Raw genomic sequence first — 25,215 nt, 5'->3', positions numbered from 1 at the left:
TAGACAAATATAATCTGATCATTAATAATTCATAAACTCAAAAATAATGAACATAAATCACTAGCAACTATTGTTGCCATTGGGCTTTAATGGGTTAAGATGAAAAACAAAAACAAAAACGTACCCTATTATTACTGTTATTATTATAATAATAATAATAATTATTATTAAGGGTGTGGTGGCGAGTGAGTTAGACCGCGCGTGTTGGGTTGACCATGCCAGTAGAGAAACTTTAGAGGCCATGAGCAACCTCTAAATACAGTATAATTTGATCACTAAATTTACCGAGTGTTTTCTCATGGGATCAAACAAAACCAAGACCCTAAGACCTAAAATTATGAAACATTCGGTTTTTAGTGCCACCCTACTCCTCAGTCTTAATAACCCACATGAAAGAGATAGACCTGTCATGTCGGGGGTACGGCTGTTCCGCTAATGCAATGCCCTCTGTATCTCAGGCAGGATTTTTTTTTTTTTTTTTTTTTTTGTATACAAGATCGAGGCTCGTGAAAGAGCGAACATTAATCACACAGAAAGACAAACCGACACATAAAACATATAACATCGGGAGCGGTAGACAAGATGGGGAGAGAGGGGGAAGGACACAAACACAACATTTGAGAGCAGGGACCGAGAGACATGGAGACATCGAGAGATCTGAGAGAGGGCGAGGGCTTTGGGGGGGGGGGGGGGCATGGGAAGGGGGCGGTGGGAGAGGTATAAAACATATGGACACTGCCAGGACTTCCAGGAAAGAAGTTGGAATTTCAAACAAGGTGGATCTGGGGTGAATTAGCGGGGGTAGAAAAGATCAAGGTTTTGGATGGGGGAAGATAAGAGATGGTGGTGAACAGCTGTTTTAAAGACCTGGAGGGAGGAGTGGGATTGAAGGGAGTGAGGGAGTTTGTTCCAGAGGCGGGAGAAAAGAGGAATGAAAGAGTGAAGGTGAGCAGAGAGCCGAGATTTCGGCAGTTTAACCATCAGAGGGTTGCTGGCAGATCTTGTGCGACCTGTAGGAATATTTGGGGGACAGAGCACAGAGAGAGCTGGGGGTGCAAGGCCGGAGAGGAGTCGGTAGAAGACAGAAAGACCACCTACCTGCCTGCGGTGAGTGAGTGAAAGGCCCTCAGAGATAGCTTCATCGCGGGAGATTCCAATAATTCTGAAAGCTTTGGTTTCAACAGCGTGAAGCCGAGCTAGGTGTGAGGCAGGAGCACCGGCCCATAGGGGAGAACAGTATTCCATTGAGCTGCGGATGAAAGCCTTGTATGTGGTGAGGAGCTCAGGTGTGCCGAGGAAGGACTTCGCACGACGGAGGATGCCCAGTCGGCGACTGGCTTTGGAGGCCAGCTTGGAAATGTGGTTTTCCCAAGAAAGATCATGGCAGATAGTGAGACCCAAAATCTTGAGCGACAGAACTTCTTGGAGAGGATTGTTGAGAAAGTAATTTTTTTGTAATTTGTTCAGGGTGCTGGCGATAGCTCGTCTACTCTTCACGGAGGACACCGTGGGATTTTTAACATCCACCAACTAATGCTGGCAGATGGGATATCCCATATAACGTCCATCCAAGAGATGGCACATACATTAATGAATCACCCTGCCTGTGGAAACACCAGGATGACCGTTTATAGCTGGATTTGAATTGAAACCCATGCTAAACAGCTGAGAAGCAAGTGGCTTTTTTTCTAGGCCATCCTGCCAGCCCAGTCTTACGTGACCATCGCGGTTTCTTTTTGAGCAATTCCCATTGAAGGGGGTGATTAGCCTCACCCATTCCCGAAGAAGTGAAACCCTCATCCTCACGAGACACTCCATGCATTACACATACTGAGATCAACCGTGTGTCGAGATCAATTGAAGACTTTGGGAACACTGGCAGTGGAAGAGCCTCCAGCAAGGAATTTGGACTTTGATGCGAGTATTGAACCGCTTGCTCGCCAAACAGCACCTTTGGGCTCATCTTCATCACTGATCAGTGATCATATATCAGGGCATACTGCCCCATGAAGACCAATTTCGTGGAAGGAATTCACAAGGTTCATCTTTGAAATACTGCAGTTGATGAAAAATCGCACCTCTACGACTTGGTTCAGCACAGAGCTTCATTTAATCACAAAAAAAGAGTTTGGTTTTTCTTCGTATATGGATGCTTGATGTATTAAGTAGAACGGCACGCTGTAAAGTACGTACCTCAACCAAGCTGAGCAGTTCATGTTTTGTGTCTCACTGACAGGCCGGACATGCATCCAGACCTCAACCAAAATCGAATCGCTTCGGTTTCATCATAACTCGTCCATAACTTGACATACTGTGCTATATATCGTTTTGTCCCAATCTCTCAATGGTGAAAGGTCACTTAAAGAAACTGAAAAAGTCTCATATCTGGATCTTCTTGATATAGAAAAATCTTGGAGCATGTTCGCGTGTACCATGCATGTACTGAACTTCCACTTAGCCGATGTGCTTTTATCCATCCAAAGAGCCAGGAGCTCTTGTACCTCTTCTAGCTGCTAAAGCTGCATCCTCCCTCTGTGATCCATCTTGCATCCGGGTAAACGAATGTCATGAAGTTGTGTCAGAATTCTTCAATGAATGGGTAAGCGGACGTCACCTTGTGCCAAGGTATTCACTCCACTGAGCAATATGAACTCGATGGGAAGCTCCACACCGATTGGTTGAACGATCACCTCTACCCACCCACTCTGCCTTACTCCCACTTCCCACAAAAGCGTCTCCTGAAAAAATTTTTGGTTCACGAGTTATCAAACAGAGTGACCACTATATTCGTCATGGGTGTGTGTCTGTCTGTCTGTCTGCAGCATAACTACCCGATGATATCCGATATTGATGAAACTTGGGTGGGAGGTTGATATCATGATCTAGTTGTGTCCTGCCCAGAGTGGGCGGATTGCGCCCATTGTGGGCGGAGCCACACCCGAAAAAGATGTAATTTTAGGAGGTAATCGAGTGCAAGCTACATCTTCTCCGAGGGGTTTGGTGGAATCTGACAGGGGTTTCGGTATTTGGTTAGGCCAATGTCATGTGTCTAGCCCCACGGAGCTCGATTTTTCATTTTCGCCCCATGGTCAAGGTCATGAAATTTAGAAAAGCCGATTTTTGATGGTTTTATTACATTGTTTGCTTCCTGATCGGGTGAAATGTCGTACATGATCTTATATTATCACATACATCATGAAATAAGTTTTCCAACAAATTTCAGAATCTTTGACCTTTGAAGGTCACAAAGGTAAAATTTTCAAAGTTGTCGTAATCGAACCGAATTTTCGGTATTGTGTAGCTAACTAGTCTCATAACAGATAATACATTCCTATTTATATATTTTCAATGTCGGTTTTGACCTTTGTCATTGAATACCATTCACTCATGAACCACCGTCGTCTCCTGACTTGTCACACTTAATTCTAATTCAGAAATACATGTATTTCATCTCATAATGTGTAGTTAAGGCTTTTACGAAGCAACAGTAGTGTGGAGGGACAAAATATAGGAGACCTAAAAGAAGAAAGTCCAAGAACATGGGCTGAATGCAAAAGCGAACTCTCAATTACAAAAATGGAAGGGAAAAACTTGGGGAAGAAGCAGAATCTAAGATGAGGGACCGGGCAGAACACAATAACCTGGAAACAAGGAAAGATAGCCTTGAGAGGGGTTGAGTGCAAAAACGATCATGGGTATGAAATGGGGAATGACCTGAGATGTTGAACAGCTGTCTTGAAGCCCTTGAGGGAGGAAAGAGATTGAACAGACCAAGGAAATTGGTTCCACAGGCAAGAGGAACAAATGAGTAAAGCTGAGCAGTGAGCCTGGATTTTGGTCGTTTCACCAGAAGGAGGTCCCCTGTGAACATTTTGCACAAATCGATCCATTATGAATTAAAATTGCTCATTAGACACAGTAAGCTGAAAATATTGGAGTCGGACATTCCTCGTCTGCCTCACACCATGACCCAAACAGAAGTGAAATTTATCCCTCAATTACATTTTGACTCAAATCTGTTCGAACAAAAAGTGGAACAAATGCAATAATTCCGCTCGGATGGTACAATGCACTGTCGGTGTCAAATGTGCTGGTCATACAAAACGCTAAGTATGACGCCCATCTCTTGCTAAAATTTAGTCACCATGAAGGATGAAATGCCTGTTTTCAGAAAAACTTAAATGTAGAAATCCTTTCCCAGCAAAAATGTGTCAGGTGCTTCATTTTAAACTGAGTCCCATTGAAGTATGATTTTTAGAACAATGCTGATGGAAGGTTTCTCAAACCTTTTCGTATGCAGCGCAAGTCTATGGGGCAGCATCATTTGCCGAGGGCATGGCTGTGCCACTGATGCAATGGCCTCCATAGGTTAGGGCAGGAATTTGGAATTTGTTCATGGTCCTGCTGAAAACTCATCTCTTCTGGAAGAACACCGTAGGATCTGACTTCCACCAACTATTGTCTGCAGAGGGGTCAGCCAGGTTAATGTCCATCCAAGGGACGGCACGGACATAGATGAACGCCCTGCCTGTGAAACACTAGGATGGCAATGTATAGCTGGGTCGGGATTGGAACCCAGACTAAACAGCTTAGAGGTGAGTGCGTGTACCTCTAGGCCAGATCCTGCCATCCCGTTTCTCAAATGACCGTGAATGAAAGAACATTTGAAAAAAGTGTAATTCCATTTTGGAATATTGTATTGACCAAGTCTCCCACATATCACAATGGAAAGAGCGTCTTGGTAAACCCAACTTCGGGATGCAAACACAATGGACAGCAAGAGTTTACATTCTCACCATTTTATGGACTACATTGTTAAGAAAACGCAGCAATCCTTATTTTATACCAAATCCAAGGAATCAAAACTATTTCAAGAACTGAGGAGATGCCTTGGGACCTCAACCTTCATTAACACGGATAAAATTAACGTGTGCACAGGTGGGATAAGTTTTCACCGCATTCCTATTTTGGGGGCGATTACCGAGAACAGGACCTTGCTTGCATCTCCTGTTGAAATGCCTCAAAACCTTATTCGAAGACCTTTGGTTCAGGTTGACCTCTTTCTTCATACATGTCGATTCATATCCAGCAGTATTGCTGTTGTCACACCATCGCTGAGGAGTCAGAGAGGCAGAGGCCAAGACGGTTAGGGTGTAAAACGTGAAAAAAAAAATGGAAAACCACTCTGACCAACACTTGGCAAAGGAGGAAAAAAAAAGAAGAATGTCACTCAGAAGAGCATTGTTTTTACCTCAAATATAATTGGTGGTTGAATTCAGTGACCTGATATGCAAATCGTCTTCAAATTTTTCGTTACTTGGATGAAAATTGACAATTTTAGAAACATGGCCTATGTTGACCTTTTGCCCTATGTTGACCTCAAAAATTGATGGTGGTTGAATTCATTTTGCCGATCTGAAAATCCTATTCAAATTTCAAGTCAATTGGATGAAAATTGATTTTAGAAATCCGAAAAGGCTGTTGACCTTTTGCCCTATGTTTACCTCAAAAAATAGATGGTAGAATTCATTTCGCTGATATGAAAATCCTATTCAAATTTCAAGTCAATCGGATGAAAATTGAGGATTTATTATTTTAGGAATTTGAAATGGTTGTTGACCTTTTGACCTAAAAAAAAAACATTCTGTCAGACCACCAATTTTATCGTTCGGTGAAGTTTCATGAGGAAGGGTTTGAAATTGTGATCTGTAGGCAAGTATAAGTGAGCGGCAGACAGACAGACAGACAGACAGGAGTGATCAACATACTTAGCAAATGTTGTTGTTTTTTGCTAAGTAATAAAACTTCACAACCCGACACCTCAGACAGTTTGTTCACAAGCGTTTATTTACAAGCAGCAAAGTGATCCAAAGTTTCCTATACAAACTAGTTACAAGCTAAAAGCAAAAAGAAAATTTATTCTTGCGATAAAATACTTTCGGCATTCGATTTAAAATGACGTCATCACATTTGTTTTAAGAATTTAATTTTTACGCATGCCCCCCCCCCCCCCCCCACTTTCCTGTGCATTTCAGTAAGGCATTTCCACATCACAATTTGCCTTTGCTTTGTCTGCCAGCTTCACAGGAAAAAGGAAAGCTATGCGGATTTCATAACAAAGGCAACCTTCTCCTCGACGACTCACGAGACATTGCACGCTCACCACCTGCACTGAAAACGGCTAGTATTGCAAGCGCACTAACCACAGGTAACACTGCAAGACGCAAAACGACTCAAACCGAAAGCACGCTTTGAGCTCCGACCGGTCGTCGTTCTATGCAGCACGGACATCCTGAACACAGGTTCACGACAAGGTGGCATTTCAAATTCGTCCAAAAGATTTTGTAAACATCACTGAAACCCGGGCCAAGAGTAAGGCGGCGTCTTGTATCAATCAGAACAGTAAAACTTTGGGATTTCATTCCATCATGACGATGTGCACGGTATTAGTCTCGACTTTCAAAGTAAACAACGAAAGCAGGTTAGTTTTAAACAAGCCGAAGCTTTTGTGCACACAATCACACTGATCCTCATAAAGAAATGACAGTAATGTGCAAATAAAAATTCAATCCTTCCCTCAACCCCCATTCCGAACTTATTTAGTAATTAAAGACCTTACCTGAAACTGGAACCAACAGCAGACACGAAAGCAATAACTCTAAAAGCTCACATCAAACTAACACGGTGAATGGTAAAGGGCAAAGTAAAAAGTCGGTCAAATTCAGTTTTTCAAAATTGAAAAAACAAAACAAACAAAAAAACATTCAAGTGCAAAAAATATTTTCTGCCATTGTTAAAGATACCAGCAAACAAACCGCTACTACTAAACTACCACTACTAATGGAAGATTGCACAGGAAAAACAAACAAACCGCAAGTGCATCACAAGGGGTAGAATTGGGCTGAAAGTTCGGACCATTTGCACAGAATTTTACATTTCAAAAACTCGCGTCCAAAATCCCAAAACCCCATCGTCCTGGTTCTTTAAACGTGGAAAACCCTGAGGTGCAGCTAAAAAAGCAACAAAAGGGAGCACGAATAATTTGCCAAAAATCCGCACATTGAACTCGATGGTAAAAGCGGATAAACAGTCCAACCCTTTCAAATACAATTACAAGATGAAATACATGTGGATGTACAAAGATAAATGGAGACGGATGTATACAATGGTGTGTGTGTGTGTGTATATGTATGTGTGTATATATATATATACGGATGTGTGTGGGAGAGGGATGGCCTGTGCCTTGTACAACTGACAATGTTGGAAGGCCATGCGGGCAAGAAACTAGCACAAAAGTAAATAAAGAAAAGGAATAAACCGTGGCCGTGTGCACGAAATGGTGAAAAAACGTTTCGGCATACTTCCTAAAGTACGGAAAAATAAAAGGTGCAAAAATACTGCATTTTTCCGGTGAAAAAAAATGGCCGAAGACAAAAAACACTTCCTACCAACACTGAAAGCTCCGCTGAAAATAAGCGCCTCTACTCCCGTTACGAATAGTGCAGATTCTGGTTGACAGGTCTACCGAAGGTCCATTGAGGCAGGTCGACAACGCGAGGGCGCGGACAGGCAAACCGGGAACAAGACGGCACTGCAGCCTGAAAACTTGGGTTGAAACAAATTGCAGGTGAAAAGTTAGAATTGCGTGTACAAACAAACCAAAAGAAAAGGTCGTTAGCAAAGTGGGGGTTTTTTTTTTTTTTTGCAAACTACTAATAGTTTAAAATATTAGTTCCTCAGCATCACATCAATGCATTTCTTATGTAATCCAAACAGTGGTAGATCTTAACAATGTTCCAGCAAATTGGAGGTTTAAAAATTTTAAAAGCCACATCGTAACCCAAGACCTCCAGGTGACTTAACGAAAGCTGAATGACACAAAAGGAAGCTCGGCACCTCGGCTCGTTGGTTGTCTATTGAGAATTGTTGTCTATTGAGAATTTCATGAGCATGCCAAATAAACCATTCCCAGACTGTTCCAAGAATATCCCATCACATTGTGATGTCATGTTGAACCAAACAGTCCATTTTATTTTGTTTTCCCAATCAGAGATGAATCAGTTGCTACATTAAAGTATTCGGACTTTACAGGTGGAAAGGAATTTTGTAATATCGTTTGTTTGGGAATTACCACTGTACCAACTAGTAAATGTGGAAGCACACCTGGGAAAACTGCAAAGCCTCTCGCACTCTGCGTAATCTGAAGCTCGACAAACTTAAAACTTAAACCATTATGCAAATTAACTTGATCTTCAAAATGAGCGAACTATGTCTTTCAAGTGCATGCAAGTAACAATTGCCGAATAAATCTCCAGTTTTTTTCTTTTTTTTTGTTATAAATTGTAGCCCTTTGTTGTTTATCAGCAAAATAAAAGGCCGTTTACACCTTCACCGTGGGCAAAATTCGAACATCTAACATCAAGCACAGAACATTCAGATTCCTCTTCATCAAAACACCAAAGGCCAGCAAGAAGAGAACCGAGCCACAGAGAGTCAGATTCTTCAGGGTAGCACCGCAGGTCAGCGTTAATCTTTCCAACAATATGGATTTCAAAGACATCCTTTTTTTTTTTCTTTTTTTAAAAATATACCTCCTCGACCCACCCCAAACCCAACCCACCATTTTAAATACACGAGTAATTTAGTAACACAAAAAAAGATACCTTACCAGCAAGCAAAATACCCACCCCTAACATCTTTAATTTATTCCTACATTTTAAAAAGCAAATTATAAGGCAGAAACACTCAGTGGATTTTTAAAATTCCACATATTGATGCTACCAACAATACAAACATCCAAAACAGCACCTGCGAAGAGCTACCAAAATATGGCTGCAAACCCAAACATGATTCACGTTGCCAACCACACGGTCCACACGTCCGGTCGCTTTCCTCCTTTTATCGCAAATTTCCAACATGCGCTTTAACAACCATGCATTTGAAGATGCAACAGCGCGACCTACTAGGATCCAAGCCACGGCCTTTCAGCAGGACACGGATGAAGCATGCACAGGCAGGCATCTTCAGCAACCAATCTGAAATTCCTTTCCACTCGGTCGATCTTTTAACCTCGCTCTGCTTTTCAATTATGAGCATCAAGAGACCGGTGGGGAAGAGGCCGTCGTGGTGGAGCCGGACGAGGAGGGAGCGGGGCCCGTCCAAAAGCACCATCGACGGCGGGCAGGTGGTTTGGCAAGCATCCTCTCCTCGTGCTCACGCTCTTTGCGAGCCCGTTGGTAATGGTCGTCAGCCTTCAAATACCATACTGGTGGCCAGCGATGGCGCTCAAAGTGTGCTTGGTTTTCTGATGACAGATAAAAATAAATCAAGTCATTGCGACACAAGGATGTGAATTTACAAGCAGACAAGAAAGCCCATGACATGTCTAATGTACTGCATAAGATCATTTTAATCCCCAAAAGCGATAGCTGAACTTTTAGTCATGCGAACAAAATAATTCTGTAATTAGTGGGTGTTGGAAAAAAATTTTACATGCATTTTAAATTTAACGATTTTCAATTTACCTTTCATAAAACAACTTCAAACAACTCTCGTTATATTCACGACATCAGCGCAAGAAAAATAATTTCCCCAACTTTTATTTTTATTTACTCGTGGGGCATGCTTATAGACTGCAAACAGATGGTGGAGAATGAGATATTTAAAAAAAAAGATTTAAAAAAAAAATGCAGAGGTAGAACGGCACTCGGTAGAGCGCATACCTCCACCACTCCACCAGGCCCTTTACGTCTTGTATCATACTGTCGGTCGGATCAGCATACGATCTTCACCAAAATCTAATCGGCTTTGTTCTTGTCAACTTCCCAATTCATCCACCAAGTTGTCACATTCCATCCACAACTTTTTGAAATACCGCGTTAAATAACCGCTTTTGGCCCCACCTCTCAAAGATGAGGAATCACAAGTTCTTGGGTCCAGATCCAGATCTTCACCAAAATCAAATAAATTTGTCTGTCACCCCCAACCTGTCCACCAAGTCGTCTGAATCTGTCCATAACTTTTTGATATATATATATATGAATGAATGAATGAATGATCGTTTTATGGCCATTTTCCCCGCAAGAGCGGGGGTTAGCCTTGCGGGCGGGCCCCATGACAATCATGGTTCCCTGTTTGAGGCAATTTTTTTTATGGCCGGATGCCCTTCCTGACGCCAACCCTTGGTCGCCTCTTCGATGCGCAGGGATACGGTGTACCTATTCTAAACCGGGGTACACACCGTGATCATTCATCCCAGCAAGCTGGTACTCAATTTGCTGACCTCAGAAGGATGACAGGCTGAGTCAACCCCCCTGGCGTTAATTCAGCAATCGACCGGGATTCAAACCCAGGAGCCTAGGATCCCAAGCCGGCACCCTAACCGCTAAGCCAACAACAGGGATTGATGTGTGTGTGTGTGTGTGTGTGTGTGTGTGTGTGTGTGTGTGTGTGTGTGTGTGTGTGTGTGTGTGTGTATATATATATATATATATATATATATATATATATATATATATATATATATATGTATATATATATGTATATATATATATATATATATATACACACTACGTGACCAAAAGTATGTGGACACCCAAACATCAAACATCTCATTCCAAAATCATGAGCATTAATATGGAGTTGCTCCCCCATTTGCTGCTAAAACACTCCCCCCCCTTCCCCATCCTCCTCCTCCTCCTCCTCTTCCTCAAAGCTGCCTCCTCCTCACTTCATCTCCCTTCTATCTCATATCTCCACCTCCTCCAACCTTCGACGTTGCTCTGCCCCCCCCCCCCCACCCCTCGATGAACCCCTCACTGTGTCTCATCCCACCACCATCAAACCTTTTGTCCTCCTCATCCTTCCCTTTTTCCTAACTCTTCTGCAATCTCCGACACACTATCAACAGCTCTCCCGACCACCCCCTCCCACCCCTCAACTTACCCTACCCCTCCCCTCCCCTGTACTGTCCTGCACCCGATGCTCCCCCTCTCTCTTCCTTAACGGTATGGACCTCAAACATCTGGGGCCTTCGCTCAAACCTGATTGATCTCTCCACACAGCTTGCTTCTGACAAACCAGACGTAATCTGCTCAACAGAAACTTTCCTTCTTCAAGACGTCTCTGATTCTTTAATATCTCTTTCTGGTTACTCCCTCCTCTGGTGTGATAGACCTGAGCTTGGTCCTGGAGGTGGGGTTGCTATCTTTATCAAAAACTCTCTTCCTCACTCTCCTTGCACTGCCCTCTCTCCACCCTACCCCCAGGAGTACCTCTGGCTACGGCTTCCTCTCCGCTCCCACCTTTTGTTCATGCATGTTTTGTACCGCCCTCCAAACAGTGATGACTCCATTTACATTTCGCTGTCTGACAACATGGACCAACTTCTATCCACTCATCCCAACTCTCTCTTCCTCATATGTGGCGACCTCAACTATCATCATGCCAGCTGGCTGGGTGTGGGTACTGTTACGTGGTCCTCCCGGTGACTACCTGGTCTCGGTGACCCCCGGACCATGAGAGGAACTCCGCCAGAAAGATCTATGATTTATACGCTTTCGTAACGCAATCAATATGAATTCCAGTCAATAAGAAACCCCACACCAAGGATACGGAGTAATCAATAATATATTCCCCGAGCAATCAACAACCATCAACAATCCACAATCAATATTACGAAGATGGCCATCTTACATATGTGTCCCCCCCTGTCCCCACTCACGACCACTTGGGTCACGGTCACTGTCCCTCACAATGTCTCTCTTCTCCGCACACGGGCGGTTGAACGAACCCCGGGCGGACGTGCTCCAAACGTGCACGTCTCGTACCGGGGACAGCTGCTGGAGCGCACACCTCCTTGCCAAGCCACGGGGCAAAACCAAGCGCGGCTTGCAACGCGCGCGAGGCCCAAGGTGCGACCCGTACGCGTCCTTGTAGACGGTGAGGCGAACTGTGCCGGACGCTTGGTTCCGTGCACGAACCCACGGCGACTTGACGTGTAAATGGGTAATTACACGTCCCGGTAACTCCTCTCGCCAGATGGGCTTGTAAACGCAGCGTTCCCCACGCTGCTCAATATCGATACCGCTCTTCTCTGCGCTGGGCGAGGAAGAAGAAGAGAATCGCCGCTTCTCCCGGACCTCGTGTCTTTTCTTCTTCCGTTTCCAGTCTCCTTTTCCCCAGAAGGGCTCCTGACCCTTAAATCACAACAACCTTTAATCGACTACACATTAATAAGCAAAGACCTGAATAGTAATTCACACAAATCCCTAACACTCCCCCCCTTCAAGAAAGAAAGTTTGAACCCAGCGAAAACTTTCTTTGCCGGCCAACTTGGATAAACAAACCAGATAACTCACACCCCCAAATCATCAGTTCCCCCCGGGCACAATTATCACTTCAAAATAAAGCAACAAAATTTCACCAAAACCCCTAGATTAATTCACTCTGGACCAAGCGTCAACCACTTCTAGTTTCTCTTGAATGACGGTTAAGAGGTGGTGACCAAAGCCCCAAAGTTAAACCTCTCGATAGCACTTTTTCGGGAGGCCCAGCTGAGTATTCCCTACATGGACGCCTTAAGGAATGTGGAGTTCACGGTTAGTCCGTGCAGGAAAGTTCACTACCTGGACGCCTTTAAGAACGTGGCGTTCACGGTTAGTCCGTGTAGGAGCCCCGGCTCGGCGGCTCCCCCGTATATAGTGCTTCAACTTCGCCAGACTCCTAACAGTTATGGTGGGACCCCTTGTCCCAGCCGTTACCTGACTGGCGGTCTCCTTCTCGGCCAGTGCTCTGACATTCATTCTTTCGGGAGGTGCCGTAACTCTGGGAGCCTCCATAGTAATATCGGCTGCTGCCAACCCTAAAACTACTGCCAAGTTGTCCTCTTCTGTAGACCTCTCGACGCCTACGAAATGCCTTCCCTACTGTTATGGTCCGACCCTCCAAATCCTTACCATTCCAATTCTTCTCTGCCTCTCTGGCGTCTCTTGTGCTTGCAAACGTGACAAAGCCGAACCCTCTTGACCATTGCGTTTCCCTGTCTTTTACCACCCGCACTTCCACCAGGCCAGCGGCCCATATCTGTTGAAGACAGAGGTCAGAACTTCTTCCTCTGTGTTGAAGTTCAGTCCCCCTACAAATAACTTGGAACTTTTGTCGCCATCCCAAGCGGGGGTGGTGTTATTTCCCCTGCGGGGCTCTTTACCCACCCTCGGGTTACCATAAATTTGCCCCCCGGCCAAATCATTCCCGATAATCACAGATACTCCCTCTACAGGAAGCGTGGCTTGTAAACCGACGGTGACCGGTCCTGACACCAAATCGGATTCCAAATGGATGACATGAAGTGGGGCACGAACACAGCCACCGATCCCTTGTAACCGAACACTATCACCAGTTGCGGTACTCTTTGACAATGGCAAAATGCCTTCAAGCATTAAGGATTGATGGGCTCCTGTGTCCCTCAAAACCCTAACCGGTCTTGGGTTAGTCAAGTCTCCCTTGAGTGAGACCAACCCCTCATAAATAAATGGTTGGTAACTCTTCTGTGGGCGATTTCTTACGCTTGCCATCGCATTCGGAGTGGTAATAGTCGGACTCCGCTCTGGGTTTTCCCTTTTCATGAGGTAACAACTGGACATCAAGTGTCCAGGTTTCTTGCAAAAAGCGCAAGTAGGCCCGGAGGAAAAACTCGTGGTCTGCCTCGGGCCCCCCGAAAAATAAGTTTGTCTTGGGCCCGTAGCCCCCTGATTTCGAACAGTTCGGGTATCAGCGTTGTCCCCATAATCATCTCAAGGCCGCCGCCATGTATTGTCGTTCTCCGCACCTGCTGTTCCACACCTCCCCTGCGGAGATCTAGGTGAGGAGTTAGGTTCGTGGACCCCTATCCGGTGTGTTAAGGCATAATCATCTGCCATGGTGGCTGCGTCCCACAACTTCGGTACTTTCTTTTCCTGCAGGTACACTTTGATGTCCTCGTGGACACACTGTTGAAATTCCTCCACCAGCATCAGGTCACGCAATGCTCCGAAGTCGTTCCCGACTCCTTTTGACTCACACCACCGATCAAACATGTTTTCTTTCACTCTAGCAAACTCCACAAGGGTCTCACTCTCCCTCTTCCTGGCATTCCGGAATTTTTGCCGGTAAGCTTCCGGAACCAACTCATAGGCTTTGAGGATGTGCTTCTTCAATACCTCATAATCTGCACATTGGTCCATTGGTAGCGCCGAATAAATCTCTTGAGCTTTACCCACCAGCACACTTTGCACTAGTATGGTCCAGGCCTCCTCCGGCCAGTTTAACTGCCGAGCCACTTTCTCAAAGTGTGGAAAAAATTGAGTGACTTCCTTTTCACTGAAGGGTGGAACCAACCTCACATGTCTGCCCACCTCCCAGGTGTTCTGGCTAGGTGTCGACCCCGTCAGCAAGGGTGGTACCTCTCCCCGTTCTCTCATTAAATCCAGCTCCTTGAATTTAATCTCTTGCTGAAGCGCCAGATCACGTTCCTTCAACTCCCTTTCGGCTTTTCTCTCCTCTGCTTCGAGTTCCCTGGCAGCTCTCCTCTCCTCTGCTTTTCTCCCTTCTAACCTTTCCTGGAGTTCTCGTTCCACTCTCCTTTCCTCTGCTTGTTTCTCTTCTCTCCTCTCTTCTGCTTTCCTTTCTTCTTCTGCTCTTACCTTTTCTGCTTTCCTTTCTTCTTCTTTTAACCTTTCCTGGAGTTCTCGTTCCACTCTCCTTTCCTCTGCTTGTTTCTCTTCTCTCCTCTCTTCTGCTTTCCTTTCTTCTTCTGCTCTTTCCTTTTCTGCTTTCCTTTCTTCTTCTTTTAACCTTTCCTGGAGTTCTCGTTCCACTTTCCTTTCCTCTGCTTGTTTCTCTTCTCTCCTCTCTTCTGCTTTCCTTTCCTCTTCTTTGATCCGTTCCTGGCTCCGTAATTGCAACTCCAGTTTCCGGAGCTCAACGTCTTCTGGTTCTTCGGGTAGCCACTGCCAGGATAACTCGTCCCATGTTCCTAATCCCACCATAGACTGTATCACCGTGGTCTGCAACTCTGCCTTCCTCAAATTAGTTCGGACCTCCAAGTTAAAATGTTTGGCCAATTTCAAGAGGTCCGCTTTTAGTAACGCTCAGAACTGTGCCTCACTAGGTGTAACCGCAAAGTTCTGTGCCACAAACGCCATGGTGACTACTGGTAACACCTGTTAACCTTCACCCCAGAAACTTCCAACAAAGAAAAGCAACAGTATTACTATTATTGCTATTGTTATTTTTTTTTGTTTGTTTGTTTTTTTGTTGTTGTTTTGTCGACAGAGCAAAACAATTTTAGGAACGTTGGAAAAGTTCCCACTCTTGGGAATTCTTTCCCGGACTAAAATTTAGAAAATTTTATAGATCCCGGACATAGACCCAATTGCGAATCCGCAAATTATAATCCCGGACGAGCCCCCAATTCTGTTACGTGGTCCTCCCGGTGACTACCTGGTCTCGGTGACCCCCGGACCATGAGAGGAACTCCGCCAGAAAGATCTATGATTTATACGCTTTCGTAACGCAATCAATATGAATTCCAGTCAATAAGAAACCCCACACCAAGGATCCGGAGTAATCAATAATATATTCCCCGAGCAATCAACAACCATCAACAATCCACAATCAATATTACGAAGATGGCCATCTTACAAATGTGTCCCCCCCTGTCCCCACTCACGACCACTTGTGTCACGGTCACTGTCCCTCACAATGTCTCTCTTCTCCGCACACGGGCGGTTGAACGAACCCCGGGTGGACGTGCTCCAAACGTGCACGTCTCATACCGGGGACAGCTGCTGCAGCGCACACCTCCTTGCCAAGCAACGGGGCAAAACCAAGCGCGGCTTGCAACGCGCGCGAGGCCCAAGGTGCGACCCGTATGCGTCCTTGTAGACGGTGAGGCGAGCTGTGCCGGACGCTTGGTTCCGTGCACGAACCCACGGCGACTTGACGTGTAAATGGGTAATTACACGTCTCGGTAACTCCTCTCGCCAGACGGGCTTGTAAATGCAGCGTTCCCCACGCTGCTCAATATCGATACCGCTCTTCTCGGTGCTGGGCGAGGAAGAAGAAGAGAATCGCCACTTCTCCCGGACCTTGTGTCTTTTCTTCTTCCGTTTCCGGTCTCCTTTTCCCCAGAAGGGCTCCTGGCCCTTTAATCACAACAACCTTTAATCGACTACACATTAATAAGCAAAGACCTGAATAGTAATTCACACAAATCCGTAACAGTACCTCTCTCACCAGCCATGGCATCTCAGCAAAGGACTTCTGCGACTCATTGGGACTGACACAATCTGTCAATTTCCCGACCCGGATCTCAGTCAACGGAGAATCTTCTCTTCCAGACTCGAATATGACAAACTTCCCTGCAAATGTCTGATGCTCTTCTTCTGCTCCAATCGGTTCTTCTGGTCATTTCCTTGTTAAAGTGGGCATCTCTCTGGCCATTCTCAGAGAGCCTCAGCGTCGACGAGTCTGGCATTTCACTCAGGCCAACTGGCATGGTCTTCAAGCAGCCATCAATCATCTGGACTGGTCTCCCATCTCTACTGCCTCTGACATCAATTCTTCCAAAGTAAACTGCTCTCTCTCATACACAGATTTATCCCATCTCGTCTTCAGTTGTCTTACCCTTCCTCCCGTCCATGGTACATTGAATCTTGTGGTGAGACAGTTGCCCTGAAACAACTTGCCTTTGCCTCTTGAAAGGCTAATCCAACTGAAGGCAATCTCAGTTCCTTCCACCAAGCTCAGAACAAGTGTGTGTCTACCCTCAGGAGAGCCAGGAAGCACTATCTCTCTACTATCAAGACTGAACTCTCAAACCTGTCTCCTTCCTCCAAATCCTGGTGGCGTCTGGTCAAATCTGTCTCTGGTGTTTGTTCCCCCTCCATCCCATCCCTTACCTCAAATGGCTACAGAGTTGACACTGCACGTGACAAAGCCGAATGCCTCAACTCTGTGTTTGCCTCAAAATATTGTGTCCCAAACCCATCTCTCTCTGTACCCACCTTACCCAGTCAAACCCAGCTGCTCCTGGACTCGGTGTCCTTCTCTCCTGACAAGGTGCAGAAGTTTCTGTCAAACCTCGAACCTCTGCAACTGGACCAGATGGGCATCAGCCCACGGGTCCTAAAATCCTGCTCAGCTGCTCATTCACTCCCTCTCTCTGTTCTCCTCACCCTCTCTTTTGCTCAAGGTCATCTGCCATCAGTTTGGAAATCAGCGAACATTACCACTTTACACAAAAAAGGTGCAAAAACAGATCATTGCAACTACAGACCAATCAGCCTGCTCCCAATTATCAGCAAAGTCAAGGGATCCATCATGATTTCGGATATGAAATCCTTCCTCTTCTCCAACGGGTTTTTTTTTTTTTTGTGTATACATAATCGAGGCTCGTGAAAGAGCAAACATTTATCACACAAAACAAATCAAACAGACAAACAAACAAACAAAGTATATAAAAAGGGGAGCGGTAGACAAGATGGGGAGAGAAGGGGAAGCACATAAACACAGCATTTGAGAGCAGGGACATCGGGAATGTGTGGGAGGGAGAGGGCTTGGGGGGAGGCAGCGTGGGAAGGGGGGGGGGGGAGGGGGTGGGAGAAGTATAAACACAAGGACACCAAGAATTTCCAGGAAAGAAGTAGGTATTTCAAAAAAGTGGATTTGGGGTGAAATCCCAAAAAAGTCCCAAACCCATCTCTCTCTGTTCCCACCTTTCCCAGTCGAACCCAAATGCTCCTGGACTCTGTGTCCTTCTCTCCTGACAAGGTGGAGGAGTTTTTGTCAAACCTCGACTCTGATTCTGCAACTGGACCAGACGGCATCAGCCCACGGGTCCTAAAATCCTGCTCTGCCGCTCTATCTCACCCTCTCTCTGTTCTTTTCACCCTATCTTTTGCTCAAGGTCATCTGCCAGCATCCTGGAAATCAGCTAACATTACCGCTTTACACAAAAAAGGTGCAAAAACAGATCCTTGCAACTACAGACCAATCAGCCTGCTCCCAATTATCAGCAAAGCCATGGAATCCATCATTGCTTCGGATATGAAATCTTTCCTCTTCTCCAATGGCTTGATCTCTGATCATCAATTTGGTTTCAGACCAGGTCACTCTACTCTGGACATGCTGCTTCTGCTGTCTCAACAATGGATGGAGGTCCTGAATGCCAAACAGGAAATCAGAGCTGTCTCCCTTGACATATCAAGGGCCTTTGATACGGTCTGGCACCCAGCTCTGCTCACCAAACTCTCCTCCTATGGTATCCATGGAAATCTCCATGCATGGCTTGCGGACTTCCTCTCTGGTCGTAGTCAACGTGTGGCCCTGAATGGATTTCTCTCATCTCCCCTTCCTGTTCAGGCTGGAGTTCCCCAAGGAAGTGTGCTGGGCCCTGTGCTTTTTCTGGTCTTTATCAATGATCTCTCTGACTCTCTGGAAAATCCTCTCTATCTCTTTGCTGATGACTCCACTCTCTGCCGCTCCATTCCTCTTCCCTCAGATAGGCAGTCTGCAGCCTCCTCACTCTCTGAAGACCTGGACAAAATCACAGACTGGTCAAACAAGTGGAACATGTCTTTCAATCCTGCCAAATCTCACTCTCTTACTATGTCTCTCCGAAAAGATCGACTGGACAACCCTCCCATCTACTTTCTCAACAATCCTCTCCAAGAAGTTCTGTCACTCAAGCTTTTGGGTCTCACTATCTGCCATGATCTTTCTTGGGAAAACCACATTTCCAAGCTGGCCTCCAAAGCCAGTCGCCGACTGGGCATCCTCCGTCGTGCGAAGTCCTTCCTCGGCACACCTGAGCTCCTCACCACATACAAGGCTTTTATCCGCAGCTCAATGGAATACTGTTCTCCCCTATGGGCTGGTGCTCCTGCCTCACACCTGGCTCGGCTTCACGCTGTTGAATCCAAAGCTTTCAAAATCATTGGAATCTCCCGCGATGAAGCTATCTCTGAGGGCCTTTCACTCACTCACCGCAGGCAGGTAGGTGGTCTTTCTGTCTTCTACCGACTCCTCTCCGGCCTTGCTCCCCCAGCTCTCTCCGTGCTCTGTCCCCCAAATATTCCTACAGGTCGCACAAGATCTGCCAGCAACCCTCTGATGGTTAAACTGCCGAAATCTCGGCTCTCTGCTCACCTTCACTCTTTCATTCCTCTTTTCTCCCGCCTGTGGAACAAACTCCCACACTCCCTTCAATCCCTCTCCTCCCTCCAGGTCTTTAAAACAGCTGTTCACCACCATCTCTTATCTTCCCCCATCCATAACCTTGATCTTTTCTACCCCCACTAATTCACCCCAGATCCACCTTGTTTGAAATTCCAACTTATTTCCTGGAAATCCTGGCAGTGTCCATATGTTTATACCTCTCCCACCCCCCCCCCCCTTCACATGCCTCCCCCCCTTCACATGCCTCCCCCCTTCACATGCCTCCCCCCCAAAGCCCTCTCCCTCCCACAGATCTCTCGATGTCTCCATGTCTCTCGGTCCCTGCTCTCAAATGTTGTGTTTGTGTCCTTCCCCCTCTCTCCCCATCTTGTCTACCGCTCCCGATGTTATTTGTTTTATGTGTCTGTTTGTCTTTCTGTGTGATTAATTTTCGCTCTTTCACGAGCCTCGATCTTGTATACAAAAAAAAAATAAAAAATAAAAAAAAATTAGCGGGGGTAGAAAAGATCAAGGTTTTGGATGGGGGAAGATAAGAGATGGTGGTGAACAGCTGTTTTAAAGACCTGGAGGGAGGAGTGGGATTGAAGAGAGTGAGGGAGTTTGTTTCAGAGGCGGGAGAAAAGAGGAATGAAGGAGTGAAGGTGAGCAGAGAGTCTTGATTTTGGCAGTTTAACCATAAGAGGGTTGCAGGTAGATCTTGTGCGACCTGTAGGAATATTTGCGGGACAGAGCCCAGAGAGAGCTGGGGGGGCAAGGCCAGAGAGGAGTCGGTAGAAGACGGAAAGACCACCAACCTGCCTGCGGTGTGTGAGTGAGAGGCCCTTGGAGTTAGCTTCATCACGGGAGATTCCAATGATTCTGAACGCGTTGGTTTCAACAGCGTGAAGACGAGCTAGGTGTGAGGCAGGAGCACCAGCCCAGAGGGGAGAGCAGTATTCCATTGATCTGTGGATGAAAGCCTTGTACGTGGTGAGGAGCTCAGGTGTGCCAAGGAAGGACTTCCCATGACGGAGGATGCCCAGTCGGCGACTGGCTTTGGAGGCCAGATTTGAAATGTGGTTTTCCCAGGAAAGATCATGGCAGATGGTGAGACCCAAAAGCTTGAGTGACTGAACTTCTTGGAGAGGACTATTCAGAAAGTGGATGGGAGGGTTGTCCAGTCAGTCTTTTCGGAGAGACCTCGTAAGAGTGTGAGATTTGTCAGGATTGAAAGACATGTTCCACTTGTTTGCCCAGTCTGTGATTTTGTCCAGGTCTGCAGAGAGTGAGGAGGCTGCAGACTGCCGATCAGAGGAATGAGGAATGGAGCGGCAGAGAGTGGAGTCATCAGAAAAGAGATAGAGAGGATTTTCAAGAGTGTCGGAGAGATCACTGATGAAGACCACAAAAAGCACAGCGCCCAGAACACTGCCTTGGGGAACTCCAGCCTGAACAGGAAGAGGAGATGAGAGAAACCCATTCAGGGACACACGTTGACTACGACTAGAGAGGACGTCCGCCAGCCATGCGTGGAGATTTCCATGGATATCAAAGGAGGAGAGTTTGGTGAGCAGAGCTGGGTGCCAGACCGTATCGAAGGCACGTGATATGTCAAGGGAGACTGCTCTAATATCCTATTTGGCATTGAGGACCTCCATCCATTGTTGAGACAGCAGAAGCAGTATGTCCAGAGTAGAGTGACCTGGTCTGAAACCAAATTGATGATCAGAGATCAAGCCATTGGAGAAGAGGAAAGATTTCATATCTGAAGCAATGATGGATTCCATGACTATGCTGATAATTGGGAGAAGGCTGATTGGTCTGTAGTTGCTAGGATCTGTTTTTGCACCTTTTTTGTGTAAAGCGGTGATGTTGGCTGATTTCCAAGCAGATGGCAGATGACCTTGAGCAAAAGAGAGGGTGAAGAGAACAGAGAGAGGGAGTGAAAGAGCGGAAGAACAGGATTCTAGGACCCGTGGGCTGATGCCGTCAGGTCCAGTTGCAGAATCAGAGTCGAGGGTTGACAGAAACTTTTCCACCTTGTCAGGAGGAAAGGACACAGAGTCCAGGAGCAACTGGGTACGACTGGGTACGGTGGGTACAGAGAGGGATGGGTTTTGGACACAAGATTTAGAGGCAAACACAGAGTTGAAGCATTCAGCTTTTTCACGTGCGGAGTCAGCCATTTGAGGTGAGGGAGGGGATGGAGGGGGAACAAACACCTGAAACAGATTTGACCAGACACCACCAGGATTTGGAAGAGGGAGACAGATAAGAGAGTTCTGTCCTGAGAACAGAGAGATATTGTTTCCTGGCTCTCCTGAGGGTGGACACACACTTGTTTTGGGCTTTGTGAAAGGAAATGAGATTTCCTTCCGTTGGATTTTCTTTCCAGGAGACGAAAGCAAGTTGTTTCTGGGCAACAGCCTCACCACAAGATTCCGTGTACCATGGACGGGAGGAAGGGTATGACAACTGAAGACGAGATGGGATAAATCTGTGCATGAGAGAGAGCAATTTACTTTGGAAGAATTCCCAGGATGAGTTGATGTCAGAGGCGGTAGAGATGGGAGACCAGTCCAGATGATTGATGGCTGCTTGAAGACCGTGCCAGTTGGCCTGAGTGAAATGCCAGACTCGTCGACGCTGAGGAGGCTCTCTGAGAATGGTCAGAGAGATGTCCAATTTAACAAGCACATGATCTGAAGAGCCGATTGGAGCAGAAGAAGAGCAGCAGACATTTTCAGGGAAGGTAGTCATAACCAAGTCCAGAAGAGAAGATGCTCCGTTGACTGAGATCCGGGTCGGGAAATTGACAGATTGTGTCAGTCCCAGTGAGTCACAGAAGTTCTTTGCTGAAGAGCCATGGCTGGTGAGAGAGGTACCCACACCCAGCCAACTGGCATGGTGACAGTTGAAATCACCACATATGAGGAGGAGAGAGTTGGGATGGGTAGATAGAAGTTGGTCCATATTATCAGACAGCGAGATGTAGATGGAGTCATCACTGTTTGGTGGACGGTACAGCACACATATGAACAAAAGATGGGAGCAAAGGGGAAGCCTTTGCCAAAGGTATTCCTGGGGGTGAGGTGGAGAGAGGGCAGAGCAGGGCGAGTGAGGAAGAGTTTTTTTATAAAGATAGCAACCCCACCTCCAGGACGAGGCTCAGGTCTATCATACCGGAGGAGGGAGTAACCTGGGAGAGATACCAAGGAATCAGAGACATCATGAAGGAGGAAAGTTTCTGTTAAGCAGATCACATCTGGTTTGTCAGAAGCAACCTGTATGGAGAGATCAGTCAAGTTTGAGCGAAGGCCCCGGATGTTTGACGTCCATACTGTTAAGGAAGAGGAAGGGGGAGCATCGGATACAGAACAGGGGGGGGGGGGGGGGGGAGCGGTAGGGTAAGATGTGGAAGAGGAGGAAGAGGTAGGGAGAGCTGTTGAAGGTGTCAGAGATTACAGAATAGCTTTAGTAAGGGCATTTTATGAGATATTTCACAAATCTGTTAACTAAATTGTTACCAAAAAATTTCTTCACCAATATGTTTGTAAAGGTGTGTAATAACATGTGTTAAAATGTTGAAGTTCAACTCCCGTGGGAAACCCAGAAAAAAAGCTGTTGAATTCGGGTACCGAAAAATTGTTTTCGAGAATTTTTATTTTTTTAAATCGGCCCTTAAGTAACTTATGAGGGGTCAAATAAGGGTTTTTCATGATTCTGAGTTGATTGTTAACATTTATATTTTCACTTTTACATTTACACACAAAGTCGCTTTTATTTCACATGCATATATAATACTCAAGAGTTATTTCTCATTCACAATGTCAGAAGTTTCAACAGTCATTGTCTATGTCTTCTTCAGACTCAACAACATCATGACTGCAGTTTCTGCATGTAATGCCATTGCAGACTCCACAGGCCGAGATGCACGTGACCCCATTCTTCTTGCAGCTGCATCGCCGGTTGCTGCAATCTCCATGACAATTACAGCTCGTGAACTGCAATAGCTCCTCAGGAGCCGTGGGGTCCAGTGTTGGAACTGGCTCATACGGAACGGAACGTCAAAACAAACGGCCTGCCGGGGCCGCCCAAAAGTCGGGCGTGAGGGGCGCGTCCACTAATGGAACGCCTCTCGCTTCCCAGATCGAGGGCCACGTGGTCAGGAGAACCTCGTCCCTTCTGGTTGCCTTGCCGTCCCACCGTGAGCGCTGGTCAGGGTGTACTTCAAACTAAGCTTAAGTGTCAAGCGTTAAATTCCTCCTTGCCCTCGCAAGGGAAAGGCTAGGGTCAAGCTCTTCCAAATTTCCAAACACTAGAAATCAGACGTCTCAAATTAATTAATTAATTTGTTAATACATCTCAGTCGCCCGCGACCTCTCCAGCGCGGGCGTCGAACCAGTTCATTCCCGGTGCGACTGGGCCGAATATCGGCCCGACCGTGGCCGAAGCCGTCGATTCCGCCGTAGCACGCTAACGCGTAGGCTCGCGCGTCCCTGGTCCGCCGGGGCTCCGCGGGTGTCCTACCGTGCCTGGCGCCGCTATTCTCTCAAACTTCCGGGAGTAGGTGCCGGTGCCCGGGGACGGATTTCGCTGTCTAAACATGGTAGCGCTAGGCCAGTGGGACCGCCGGGACCCACATGCACTCACAAGTTGTTCTGCGCGTGGGCGGCAGTATCAGACCGGGGCGCCCAAACGCTCCCCGGCTAAAGTTCATCCTGAAGCGCCCACATTGTGCGGACAAACCCCACCAAGTCGAGGGCCACGTGGTCAGGAGAACCTCGTCCCTTCTGGTCACACTGTGCCTATCGGCCGGCCTCAAAGACCGAAATTGTGTCGGTTACCGATCCTTCGGGTTCGGAACTATGCCACCCTGAAAATCTTAGCTTTGTCGAGTGCCTTCAACTTCACCCGGGGTAAAGCTGCTGTTGTCTGTGGATCTGGCAAAGGTGGTGCCGGAGAGGTGACTTCGATCCAACCCATTGAGTGAAAGGGAGTGTTTCCGTGAATAGAGACAATGTTTAAATCTATATTGTCTCCAACAAACTGAGTGACTGCATTGTTTGTTTCCCCAACCTCCATAAAGACCACCTGATCATTACTTGACAATTCACTTTCACTGGCTGGCACTTTGGCTGTCATCACTGATTGATCCTCAAGCGCAGCATCAACCGCAACCTCATCATTGATCTGTTCATCGGTTTCCTCCACAATGGTGTCAAGGGTGCCAGAAGTATCTGGAACATCATCTCCACTCCTACTATTAAGGAAGCAGTATTTGTAGTTTTGTATCTCCGTGTAAGTAAGACTCAGTGTATCCCAGCCGGTGGAACTTGTTGAGCATCCATTTTGACCCAAATCTATGATCAAGTTGTATGGCAAGCCCCATTTGGTGTGGCAATACTCCAGACCGAGGTCGACAGGCCTTAATAAAATTCTGCCCCCAAACGGCAACTCTTTCGTCTGTCTTGACAATCGGTCTCAAGAACATCTGAAGGCTTGCAGGAACAAGTGTCAGCTGACTATCGATGTCAGTCATACTGTGTGTGGTGGGGTATGACTTTGGACCTAAATCAATCAAGGCAATATCATTGGATATGAACTTGAGTGCCGTCTTTATGATCTGAGTCTTCTCATCTCCATGGTCAAGATTAGCATGATGTTTCGCAGAATATTGTCGGTGCCATCTTTGAGACAGAGTACATCTGCCCTTCTTTCCTGTGTTGTGAAATACAAGGTGTCTTCGTATTTCTCTAGAAGTTTTATCTTTAGCCAATGCTTTGAATAAGAAAGGCTCTTCTCTGGTGACTGATCAAACTCCTGCAGCTTTTCATGGACTTGGTCCATGTTCATTATCCCATGCTCTAATTCCGAGTCTAACCATTCGCAGAATTCAATAAAAACTGCCTCTCGCTCCTCATCAATACTCCTCTGTCCTCTCTTCCTTTTTCCTTCCTCATCAGTCTTGGACAAACTGTCACCTCTCGCAAACATAAGTTTGCATCGCAAATGGTA

The 25,215-nt window shown here is 46.4% G+C and overlaps 1 protein-coding gene across 1 annotated transcript in view; it reads right to left on the bottom strand.

Annotated features, from left to right (window-relative positions):
* Nucleotides 1-5,824: 5,824 nt before the first annotated feature.
* LOC137420693 (rho-related BTB domain-containing protein 2-like) overlaps nucleotides 5,825-25,215 on the bottom strand; it is a 149,300-nt gene continuing 129,909 nt past the window's right edge. Inside the window, 1 exon segment of the mRNA XM_068105972.2 lies at nucleotides 5,825-9,304. Within this exon segment, the coding sequence (XP_067962073.2) occupies nucleotides 9,096-9,304 (209 nt within the window). The 3' untranslated portion in view covers nucleotides 5,825-9,095.

This window comes from Myxine glutinosa, chromosome 2, assembly GCF_964187855.1.
Source record: "Myxine glutinosa chromosome 2, kmMyxGlut1.1, whole genome shotgun sequence".
Lineage (NCBI taxonomy): Eukaryota > Metazoa > Chordata > Myxini > Myxiniformes > Myxinidae > Myxine > Myxine glutinosa.
The sequence above is the reverse complement of the archived record's forward strand: the minus strand, read 5'-3'. Positions and strand labels throughout refer to the sequence as shown.